Raw genomic sequence first — 12,015 nt, 5'->3', positions numbered from 1 at the left:
ACATGCTGCTGTCGGACACATCTATGAAACCTGAAGCTGAGTCAAAGGACCAGGACCCGGAATCACACTTTGGGTTTTTAAATATTTAAAACCACACATGAAACTATGCAACATGAGTCCACTACTGCCTGGACCTGGGTTTGTGTTTCTGAAGAGATGCTGCTGTGACCAAAACAACCTCAGTTCAAAAACATCATTGTTTCCCCCTTTCCATCACCAGCGGACCACCACGGTTCTGCTGGACCTTCACGGTTCTGCTGGACCTTCACGGTTCTGATGGACCGCCACGGTTCTGACTGAACTGCCACGGTTTTGACTAAACTGCCACGGTTCTGCTGGACCTTCACGGTTCTGACTGAACTGCCACGGTTCTGATGGGCCGCCACGGTTCTGACTGAACTGCCACGGTTCTGCTGGACCTTCACGGTTCTGACTGAACTGCCACGGTTCTGACTGAATTGCCACGGTTCTGATGGACCTTCACGGTTCTGACTGAACTGCCAGGGTTTTGCTGGACCTTCACGGTTCTGATGGACCGCCACGGTTCTGACTGAACCGCCACGGTTCTGATGGACCTTCACGGTTCTGCTGGACCTTCACGGTTCTGATGGACCGCCACGGTTCTGATGGACCGCCACGGTTCTGACTGAACTGCCACGGTTCTGCTGGACCTTCACGGTTCTGACTGAACTGCCAGGGTTTTGCTGGACCTTCACGGTTCTGATGGACCGCCACGGTTCTGCTGGACCTTCACGGTTCTGACTGAACTGCCAGGGTTTTGCTGGACCTTCACGGTTCTGACGGGGCCGCCACGGTTCTGATGGGCCGCCACGGTTCTGATGGGCCGCCACGGTTCTGATGGGCCGCCACGGTTCTGACTGTGCTGACGTCTCCAGGCGGACCACTGGCTGAACCTGGAGCGGCAGAACCTCACGCTGGATGGGCCGGGTTTAGCCACATGCTAATAGCACCTGTAACGCAGGAGCTACTCCCTCTGCTCAAGGTTTCCATGGCAACACATCTGACCAATTAGCAAACCTGAGGCTTGGGTTCTGGTTCCTGTCCACCCACCTGGTTTCCGGCGAACAGGTCGTTTCTTCCCACTGCAGAAGCGAACTTTGCTGAAGACACTGAAGACGTGCCTCTCGCACAGAGACCTGGACTCTTTGCTGGGACTGGAGCGCCTCCTGTTGGTGCCGACCTTGTCGCCGTTGGACCCGCGGGCCTGGCGCTTCTGACGGATCAGGGAGCTGGCGATGGCCGCTGCCATCTCCCTGAGAGCTGGGCGGCGGCGCCCAAGACTAAAGATCCAGCGTCTCCGCTCAGAGCCAAACGTGCGCCGCGTCAGAAGAGCGGAACCCGGATCCTCCACCGACCATCGCAGAACCAGTCACAGCCTCACGTTTACAGGTCCAGGTCCAAAAACGGAGGAAGAGCCTCAAAACTATTGCAGGTGTTTTCAGTGAAGTCATTTCACAACTGACCTTAAAAAAGAAGTGTCCACATGTTTCTATATGTTTGTAGAAGTCACTTTCCAGATATGACTCAAACCGGGCTCGTTAATAGCTGATAAACGTGCTCCTCAAATACCTGCAAAACACGCGTCTGGCACAAAAAAGGTTTTCAGCTGGAGGAAGGAAAGTGCATGTGGAGAATTGATCGGCGCCGCTCTCGGGCTTCGCCTCAGGCACGCGGCTCAGCTGTGGGGAGCTCCTCGTGGCTGCGTCCGCTCGTCTCCCAGCAGCCGCTCAACTCGACGCCAAGGCAGTGGTGAGACGAACCCGAGAAGTTCCGAATAATCCCAGAGCAGATCGGACCCACAGCACAACAGAACACTGCCTCTATTTTACTCCACTGTCCTCCTCCTCCTCCTCCTCCTCCTCCTCGCAGGCTGAGAGCTGCTGAATGTGATGAGAGGCTCAGGGATGGAGGGGGGGGGGGGGGGGGGGGGGGGCAGCCTCACAGCAGAGTGATAGAGAGACAGGAGGTGGAGGTGTGGAAGGAGGTCCTAAAAATATTCTGCCACATGTTTCGCCACATCAGACCACTTCACCTCCTCCACTGGTTGGTTCTGATGCCTGATTTGTATTTGGACCGGTTTCACTGGGTTCAGAACTCACAAAGGTGTTTCACGCCGGTCACATCTGCTCAGACGTGTGATCACGTCACCGTTGGTCCGGTTCATCACTCAGCCAGTAGCTGGTTCTGGGACCGGTTCCGTGGCGACTGTAGCAGCGCAGTGTGAAGCAGTTTAATGCAGCACAGACAGACACTCGTACTGTTGTCTTTGCACTGGAACCAGAACTGATGTTTGCTCACTTAAAGACGCGCCTCATCCATGAAATCTGCTGAGTGACGTAACGCATCCACGCGCTGCTGCTGCTTCACAGCACACATCAACTGCTCATCACACACTGCAGAGCTGCAGAACCGGTCCCAGGCCGGAGCCGGACCCAGGGCTCATGCACCAGACAGCGGCGGATGAGTGTCGCTGTGACCAGGTGAGTCCTGAGGCAGCGACGTGTGTAGGATTCCTTCCTCCACGCTGGTTTCCTGCTCCTGCTGGCGGTCAGTGAATGCACCATCATGCTGAATGTAGGCCTGCACTCGGGCAGGAACAAATCAGGTCAGCGTCTTTAATTACTGACGAGTATTTGCGTCCTGGTACCTGCACACTGGGACCAAGAGCAGACAGAGAGAGGAGGGCAAAGAAAGATCCTCATCTTTGGGTGGGATCAGTAGGGAAGTCCAAAGCCGTCAGGGTCCAGAACCCCTTCCTCTGCTGTTCAGTGCTTCATTTCTCAATGGAGTCATCTGCACTTTAAGATTCACATACTGAGGTTCAATTGGGTCAGAACCCACAGGACCTGAGCTCTGTTGCTCTAATACAGCTTAAACAAAGAAGACCCGGACCGATCCAAACTCTCTGACTTCAGGGTCCAGAATAAAGTTTAGTTTAGTGCGTATGAGTCGCTGAAGGACAGGAAATGCGCTGTGGCGGCGCCATCGACCCAGAGTCTCACAGACACACTGAGTGTTTGCTGATCAGCAGATCACCTTCTTCATCAGAGGGCAGCAGAAAGTCAGCAGGACACACCGGAGCCTGAACGCACCAGACCCGACGGCTCAGAACTCAGAAGTCACTACTCTGGTATTTAAGCCGCCAGCGTGATGCTGAAGTCTTCCCTCCCTGCTGACGGTGAAGTTGATGTAAGATGATTTTAAAGACAGGAGATGATGGTTGTGCCTCTGGATCCATTCAGCCTGTAAACCCGCACGCAGCAGAACCAGCGGCGTGGGCGGTCGGAGCAGCCGCATGCTATTGCTCCACCGGCTCTTTGTTCCACCGAACAAACACTTTATAGAAAATATATTTTTATATCAGAAGGCTACAGCTTCACTCCATGACTCATCCAGCAACAAACACAAGGATTATTTTCCCAAATCATGGAGTGGACTCAGAGAGGCTGCAGGAGTTAGCGTCTTAGCATAGCTCCATCAACAGTAGGAACATAAATATGATCCGGTTTAAATAGCACTTGTATTAACACAGAAAGTACAACCAACAGCCCAACAGCTCTGGTTCTGGCAGGCCAGTTCCTCACACTGGGTAAGAACAGAGTTCTCCTCCTCCCAAACAGGGATCAGCTCCAGGACCCGCACCCGAACTCAGGAAAAGTGGTTCAGAGACGGATGCCCTTTGACCTCTAGCACACAACAGTAAAAGTCCTGCACCGGTGTACTGCAGGATTGTGTGCCGCTGACAGTCCACTGAACAGAACCTGGGTGGAGGAACGCTGCCACCTGCTGGACACTGGATGGAACGACTCAGCTCCAGCACAATAACTAACATGAGGTTCTGATTCTGGTCGTTTATGCTTATGAGTCAGTTTTTGTTGTTAGACAAGTGACTGATGTGTGGTCCGGGTCAGAATTGGCTTCAGGTGAAGGCTGTAGATGGAGGCGGTCAGCTGGAAGCGATCAGCTGGAGATCAGCTGGAAGCGATCAGCTGGAGATCAGCTGGAAGCGATCAGCTGGAGATCAGCTGGAAGCGATCAGCTGGAGATCAGCTGGAAGCGATCAGCTGGAGATCAGGTGGAGGCGATCAGCTGGAGATCAGCTGGAAGCGATCAGCTGGAGATCAGCTGGAAGCGATCAGCTGGAGATCAGGTGGAGGCGATCAGCTGGAGGAGATCAGCTGGAGGAGATCAGGTGGAAGCGATCAGCTGGAAGCGATCAGCTGGAAGCGATCAGCTGGAAGCGATCAGCTGGAGATCAGGTGGAAGCGATCAGCTGGAGATCAGGTGGAGGCGATCAGCTGGAGATCAGCTGGAGGCGATCAGCTGGAGATCAGGTGGAAGCGATCAGCTGGAGATCAGCTGGAAGCGATCAGCTGGAGATCAGCTGGAAGCGATCAGCTGGAGATCAGGTGGAAGCGATCAGGTGGAGGAGATCAGCTGGAGGAGATCAGCTGGAGGCGATCAGCTGGAGATCAGGTGGAGGCGATCAGCTGGAGATCAGGTGGAAGCGATCAGCTGGAGATCAGCTGGAAGCGATCAGCTGGAGATCAGGTGGAAGCGATCAGGTGGAGGAGATCAGCTGGAGGAGATCAGCTGGAGGCGATCAGCTGGAGATCAGGTGGAGGCGATCAGCTGGAGATCAGGTGGAAGCGATCAGCTGGAGATCAGCTGGAAGCGATCAGCTGGAGATCAGGTGGAAGCGATCAGGTGGAGGAGATCAGCTGGAGGAGATCAGGTGGAAGCGATCAGGTGGAGGAGATCGGCTGGAGATCAGTTGGAGGTGATCGCCTGGAGGCGATCAGGTGGAAGCGATCAGCTGATCAGCAGTCTAGGGTCGACTGACAAACAGGCAGTGCTCAGACTGTGTGCTTACGGCTGTGCGTTCGTCCGTCACTTCTTACAAACAGTGAGGCCTGAATAAACAAGGTGACTCCAAGAAACTCACAGCTGGTCCTCCAGAAATACAACAGAGTAACTATAGGGATCACTGTCAGGGTCACACATGCTGGAGGTAATTTTAGTTGTGTTCTGCTTCTGTCACCGGTTACTGAGCTAAAAGTGTTCTTCTGACCTATAAAGCCTCCAGGTTCTGCTGTTCATGTCACAGACATCACTGAGCCTGGTTTGGCTTTTTCAGCTGTTCCACATCTGCAGCTCAGCAACAGACGACAGAAGCTCAGAATCAGTCAGACAAGCAGATGTCGAACCCAAAGCGGAGCCTCACGTTCATGTGCAGCGGGTGGAGACGCTGATCTGATGAAGGTGTGACACGGAGACACCATCAGAGGAATTAGCGCTCATATTTTTAACTGCACTGTAGGAGACGGAGCCGAGTTCTCTGTGGAGCAACAGGCTGCAGAACCCTCAGAATAAACGATCCTCTGAACCCGGAACACGTTCTGTCCCTGCAGAGATGAGTCACATCAGTTTGAGCATGTTGGCTCCTTATTTCTTTATCAGGTTCTGGTGGTTCTACAGTGATGAAGGTTTTCGTGATTGACAGAATGAACCACAGCTCCCCATAACTCCTTTTGTCTAATCCGATCGCAGCAGAAGCAGTTCGCTGGGACACACAGGTACTGGACCAGAACCGACCCGTGTGTCCTGAGACTCACCGAGCGGGCGGCTCCGGCTGCGAGCGCCGGCGTCCTGCTCGTCCGTCTTCTTGGCTTTGTTCTCTCTAGACAGCAGGCGCAGAAACAGGCTGCAGTAGCGAGTCATGGTGTCTCTGCTCCGAGGTCGGAACCAGCGGCGCTGATGGACCACGCGCCCCCTGCAGCTGTGCACCGTCAGTCACTGCAGGAGTCCTGGCACTCTGTTGGTTCTGGTTCCGTCTCAGCCACGTCATACGTTGGTTCGCACGGTCAGAATCAGACAAGCGCTACTTCAGCCCGGACCAATGAAACAGTCTGTTACAGAAGCCGAGAACCCGTCCAGCACAGGGATCCGGGGAACCACGAGGAGTGGTGGTGCTGCTCAGTGGTTTGGTGGGTTCTGTAGAACTCCACATTTGTATCTATAAATACACTGAGTTAAGTGAGTCACGTGAGTCACGTCAGATCTAACACCGTCAAATCTGTTCATACTGGATCCGGTCCAGTTCCACACACGGTCCGAGATCAGCAGCACACGTGAGCATCAGTGGAGACAGCAGGACGTCCCGTGTTGAGACATTTGAAGACAACCGGGGAAAAGCTGCAGAACTGCAGCCGCGGACGCTCAGCGCCCACGCGTCGGGTCTGAGGAGAGCGTGTCCTGTCCTTCACACTCAACCTTGGCTTTATGAACACACGTCCCCTCCTAATGCGAGCGCTGACTCCTAATGGTTCTAAAGGGAATCGATCCGGAGCGCGTTCTGCCCTGAAGCCCGGGTTCTGCCCGTCCCGTTGATCACGTTATAACCTACAGACCACACGCAGCGTATCTGACGCTTTACTTTAACTTTGACACTGATCCTAAAATAAACTGTTCTGTAAACTGATATTGTGGAACGTTAAACGTTGTCCAGAGAAGAACAACGCGGATCACGTGCACCTCTAAATATACACACACTACACGTTTAGTTGAGTTAATGCCGACCGTGGCTGCAGCTGATCTGACAAAAATACGATGACAACTAAAGCCGGTCTATAGATACGTGATAAAATCGCACATCTGCAGCAGCTGCCTGTTCTTATGGCTCGGCATAAGGTGACCTACACCTGGACACACATTACAGTACAGGAAAAAGGACCAGCAGTAAAGTTCTGTGAAGGTTCTGCCCGGGCCTATTTGTACGCGTGGCCCGGTCCTGGCAGCAGCAGGGAACCGGGCCTGAGGTCCGAGAGGCGGCAGTGAAGGCTGCATCCATGGCTCCCTGCTCCAGAGTTCATTCCACTGCCTGAAACAGCAAACAGCCCTGACAGCACAAGGTGGAGGAATGAGTGACCTGGAGCCTCTGATGTCAGCGTCAGGTCTAAACAGCTGGACGGCAGGAGTTAGTGGACTCAAAGCAATGATGACGTGTGCTGAACGGATCTGTGGGAACTCAACAGGAAGCAGTCTGATCTGGACCCACAAGGAGCGAAGCCAGAGCTGAGGGGAGACATCAATCCACTGCAGCCGCATTAGATCAGACCAGTGTCTGAGTGTGTGTGTGTGTGTGTGTGTGTGTGTGTGTGTGTGTGTGTGTGTGTGTGTGTGTGTGTGTGTGTGTGTGTGTGCATTTGCACACGAGCCTCATAAATACTTGAGAGATCTGCTGACTCTCTCTCTACATGATGATACACTTAAAGGTTATATGTTCTCTCTCTCTCTCTCTCTCTCTCTCTCTCTCTCTCTCTCTCTCTCTCTCTCTCTCTCTCTCTCTCTCTCTCTCTCTCTCTCTCTCTCTCTCTCTCTCTCTCTCTCTCTCTCTCTCTCTCTCTCTCTCTCTCTCTCTCTCTCTCACAGTGTCGTCCGCCGTCTCCATGGTGACAGTCATTAGCATCAGTCGTGTCTCCCCGCGTTGGTTTCTGTTCTACATAATTCAACAGCAGAACAAAGTAAAGCTTTTAGAACCAGCAGCTGCCTCAGATCCTGCAGCTCAGCGAGCGGCCTCCTGGCGTCCATCCAGGCCCGGCTACGGCCGGTCCGGACGGCCAGCTGACTGTGTGTCAGTGATGCTCTGAAGGTTTGACCCAAACCCAAATCCGATGTAAAGGAACCCGTTCAAACGCTGTTGTACCAGTGACTGTACTGACAGCGTCAGTGAAACCATGGAGCCGTCCACCTTCGGGTTCCGGTGAGTCAGTGCGTCGGTTTGGGCCGAACCGCTGCAGCTCGGACCGTACAAAGTTCTGCCCTGGGCCGTTTGACAGGCGTCGTCTCCTGTTCTCCAGCGCTAGTGAAAGCTTTGGGCCGGCGCCACTAGCTGAACCCGCTAACTCCGGGCTCAGTACGGTTCTGCTCTCTACTTACCGTACGTTCCCGACTCCAGATCTGCTGCAGGTTCCACCCATCAGGGAGTGTGTTTCCTCTGGCCTTTGGAGCAGCCGTCCGTCCAGCGGCTACTCTCGTCCTGAACCAAACTTTCACCTGTTTTCCTGCATTTTAGCTCAGATCTAAACAGCTCCGGTAACAGAACACTTTGCATGTTGAGTTTGGGTCCCGACCCTCGAATCCACCAGAACCAGAACAGACACTGTTCAAACATTGTGGTGGTGGGTTTTTCAGTCTGTGTTCCTGGTCGGAGCAGCACACACCTCCTCTGGGACCCTGAGCCCGTCCGTCACAGTGTTCATTGAGTGTCTCAGGTTTCTCTGTTCTGGCCAGTGGGTCACTACCGGCCCGGATGGTGTGGATCTGTTCCCAGAATCAATACCACGCACTGATCTGTCTGCTGTAAACAAACCGAACACCGACACTAGAGCTGATTCGCCTCCTGTCAGTCACAGACCCGCAGCCCCCCATCAACACAGTGGCTTCAGTGGGTCCCCGTGGGTCAGAACCATCTGATCCACACAGCACAGCCGCTCCACTCTGCGTCATCCCAGAGGATGCTCAGGCCGTCGCGTTCTTTGAGCTCAGTGACTCGTCTCCCTGCAGTTCAACAAACCACCCTTTCATCCAGAACCTGTGGTTCCGTCCAGCTGGACCGTGACCCACGTCTGTGAACTCTGACAGCGGCTGAAGTGCTGCTTCCTGTGGCAGCTCAGGATTCTAAGCTGCGCTGAGCTGCAGCACCCACTCTGACTCGTCCTCCGGCTCGTAAAGCCTTTAAACGTTTGCCGGCATCAGCAGCGTTTTTCACCCAGTCACAGACAGGACGTGCTGCGTTCACTGGATGCTGGAAAAAGGGAAACGCACACCCAGACAAACCTCTAATCCGCTCGGTGTGTTCGTCCAGGGCAGAAAGCTGAAAGAACCGGATGTTTTGCATTTAGCGGTGTTTCAAATGAACCCACGGTTTGTGCTGAGACGAGCGGACGCCGTGTGACGGAGCTTTCAGAACCAAGTCAGCGCCAGCAGCTCTGTGTTCTGGACCCACTGCTCACCCTCACGGTGGCGGTGGAGGCTGATCTAGAACCACACCACGCAGGCTCTGAGGACCACTACGACGCACAGGCCCCTGTGGTAACGGAGCCGAGCGGTCCAGTCCACCCGGACCGGCTGGGACACGGTCTGTCCTCTGTCCACCTGTCTCACCGCCCGCCTCCCTGTCGCCTCATACGTCTGCGTGTTATTTGCCCTTTCTGTCTCCCTGAGTCCTGTGCTTGTTGTCAAACTTTCCTGTCTGTCTCTCTACACATGCTCTGTCTGTTTTTCTGCACGCCACCTGTCTCTCTCTTTCCTTCTGTCTGTCTCGCTGTCTCTCTATCCTGTTGTAGCGCCTTCTGTCCAAGCCTCACATCTCTCTTCCTGCGTTGACTGGTCTGTTTAGGCTCTGCAACATCCCGTGTGTCACTGTTTTGATCCCAAACCTGTCCGTCTGTCTGTCTGTCTGTCTGTCTGTCTGTCTGTCTGTCTGTCTGTCTGTCTGTCTGTCTGTCGGTCGGTCTCTGTTTTGCTGCATCAGGATCCAGCGTTTTCATAAAAACACACACACTGCACCCCATCCCATAATAACCACACCTAGAAGCTCCAGTGCAGCTGCCTTCAGGATGCGAGCAGCAGGATACTGCAGTACACTTCTACCCAACATGCATCACTCGCTCCATCCACCCATCATGCCTCCACCCATCTCCCATCCCATCCCATCGCTCCATCCACCCATCATCCCATCACATAGGAAAAAGCACTAACTTCTTGCCATCCACCTTTCCACAGTCAGGAAACTTCCATCCCTCCCGTCTCTTACCTGCCGGCGCCTTCTCTTTGACCAGCTCCATCTCCGGGTTCGGTTCGGTTCGCCTCCGTCACAAACACTAGCTTCCTTATGTGATGCAGCCAACAGGAGGAAGAGCTGCTGACAGATCGATACCGGACGGCGGAGGGAGACACCGGGCGGATGAAGGCACAAGCAGCCCGCGGTGTTTCCTCCTCGAGGCGTCGGTCTTCGACTTCTTCTTCTCCTTTTTCTTCTCTCTTTTCCTCCTGCAGATGTCGAGGCTCGTGCGTTCACCTGTCCGCGCGCCGCCGCTCTCCCTCTCTCTGTGCTCGCGCTGTGCTGCTGCAGCCCGAGCCAAGAGCAAGGTGACGTCACCACCGGAAAAGGTTTGAGGTAATTATGATGCTGAAGATTATGATCGTTACCAGAGCCGGTCCACCTGCAGCAGGTCGGATTTCAGCGCCAGCGCATCAACATTAGAAAGGAGGCTCGGCCTAGAGCGCCACCGGGCGGTGGACGGAGGTGGGCGCGGCCCCACCCCAGAGGCTCCGCCCACTCCTCCGAACGGCGCAGTTCATGTCCTGTTTCACATAAGCATGAAACTGATGTCGCCTGAACCAACCAGAATAAACCAGAACAAACAAAATTCTAGTTCCTGGATGGCACAGTGTAATCCTACGACAAATATATTTGTTACTACACTTAAATTTTAAACAAAAACTTAAACACAAACAAAACAAATAGAAATTAGGTGAAAAAGAAAAAAAGGAGAAAGACATACGTCACGGCTAAAAAGCAAGCGGTGTTATAACCATGGCACATTTTGTTAGCCAAAATGTGCACGAACGTTTAACATTGATGGTCCATGTCCAGAGAAAACAAGGAAATGCAGCAGTATTGTTTGATGTGGCTGAAAATGGACATAACTTACAACACTCTGATAAACCTTCTGAGCTGAACCCACCTGATCCACCCACTGCAGGGCATTTACACAGTGTTACTCCTCTGGTTTACAGATGAACCTTCAGACATTGCTTTACATCTTTAACCAAAGGTTATATTTTAACAGTGTGTTTGAATAAGGACATATTTTTGAAGTCCAATAGCAGCCTTTTATTTTGGACCAAAGCAAACAGTCTCAGCGGGACCCTGCCTCCTATCCACCAGCCCCGCCCCCTCTCAGCATGGCCCCGCCCCCAATATGTTGCTGGGGCAGGTACAGAGAAAACTAGGAAGCACCAGTGACATACGATAATTATCGTATTTATATGATAGTTTTGGTCTTTGTACGAGCTACGATACCGTAGAGCCAATATACAATAGTTTTGACACTGCTGTTCGTCGTTAACAGAAGCTGTTTTCACTTGTAGCTGATTGGCTCCTCCCCTCTGTCAATCACATCAGCAGCGCTGCTGATTGGTTCGATGATCTGCTCGTGTTTGTTCGCACGGTTGCACCGTTCTGACCCTTCTGCTGACCACTGGGAACAGCTGGACATGAACGCTGAGGGTAAACATCCTGTGAACGCTGGTCTGTGCTTTACAGACACAAAGAGAGGGCAGGGGCTTTCTCCAGTTCTGGACCAGTACCCATCCGGACTTCTCCATCTGTGATAAATGTTTAATGAGTGATAGCTCACCCTCCATTAAAGAGAGTTACTGGGATTTTACATCAATTACACTAACCGTGCAGATGAACTGACTGGATGCTGGTTTAATGTGACCAGTGGGACTAATGCTGTGGAAATGGACCCAATGCTAAATTAACTGAGCAGCTCAGCTCAGTTATTCAGGTTCTGGTCGGTTTGTCTAGAGCTCAGCAGGACAATAGACCAGTTTCTGCTTGACCGTCAGCCCACACCAGTGTGTGTGTGTGTTTGCAGCATATGCTGAGCTTATATTTGGAGGCTGATGGATGATTTCCTGTTGGCACGGCAGCTGCTTTGATGGCGACGAGAAAGAGCTGAGCACCAGAAAAACACACCAGGAAACACAGAGACAGAGGAGGGAGCAGGTGGAGGGCAGGTGCTGAGACAACAGGAGCAGGAGGAGAGAGGATGGAGGCTGGAGGAGGAAAGATGGGTGGGGGCAAGAGTGGGAAGAGAGACAAGGAAGCAAGGACTAGAGAGGAACAGGTCAGGGGTTGTTCTGTAAAAGCAGCATCTGAGTTTAAGTTCATTTTTATTTATCACTTTTGTCAGTTTGAAA

General features: G+C 53.0%; 1 protein-coding gene across 3 annotated transcripts in view; it reads right to left on the bottom strand.

Annotated features, from left to right (window-relative positions):
• LOC114868052 (fibroblast growth factor 12-like) overlaps positions 1-10,307 on the bottom strand; it is a 16,949-nt gene extending 6,642 nt beyond the window's left edge. The window contains exon 1 of one of the 3 annotated variants that reach the window (XM_029171362.2): positions 9,839-10,307. In XM_029171362.2, coding sequence (XP_029027195.1) covers positions 9,839-9,869 — 31 coding nt within the window. In that variant the 5' untranslated portion in view covers positions 9,870-10,307. Of the gene's footprint in view, positions 1-1,071; positions 1,868-5,636; positions 7,169-9,838 lie in introns of those variants that run through there. The other 2 variants (XM_029171361.3, XM_029171360.3) reach the window with 2 other exon arrangements.
• Between the last annotated feature and the right edge of the window lie 1,708 nt (positions 10,308-12,015).

Source organism: Betta splendens, chromosome 13 (assembly GCF_900634795.4).
Source record: "Betta splendens chromosome 13, fBetSpl5.4, whole genome shotgun sequence".
Classification (NCBI taxonomy): Eukaryota; Metazoa; Chordata; class Actinopteri; order Anabantiformes; family Osphronemidae; genus Betta; species Betta splendens.
Note: the sequence above shows the minus strand (reverse complement) of the source record. Positions and strands in the feature narration are given on the sequence as shown.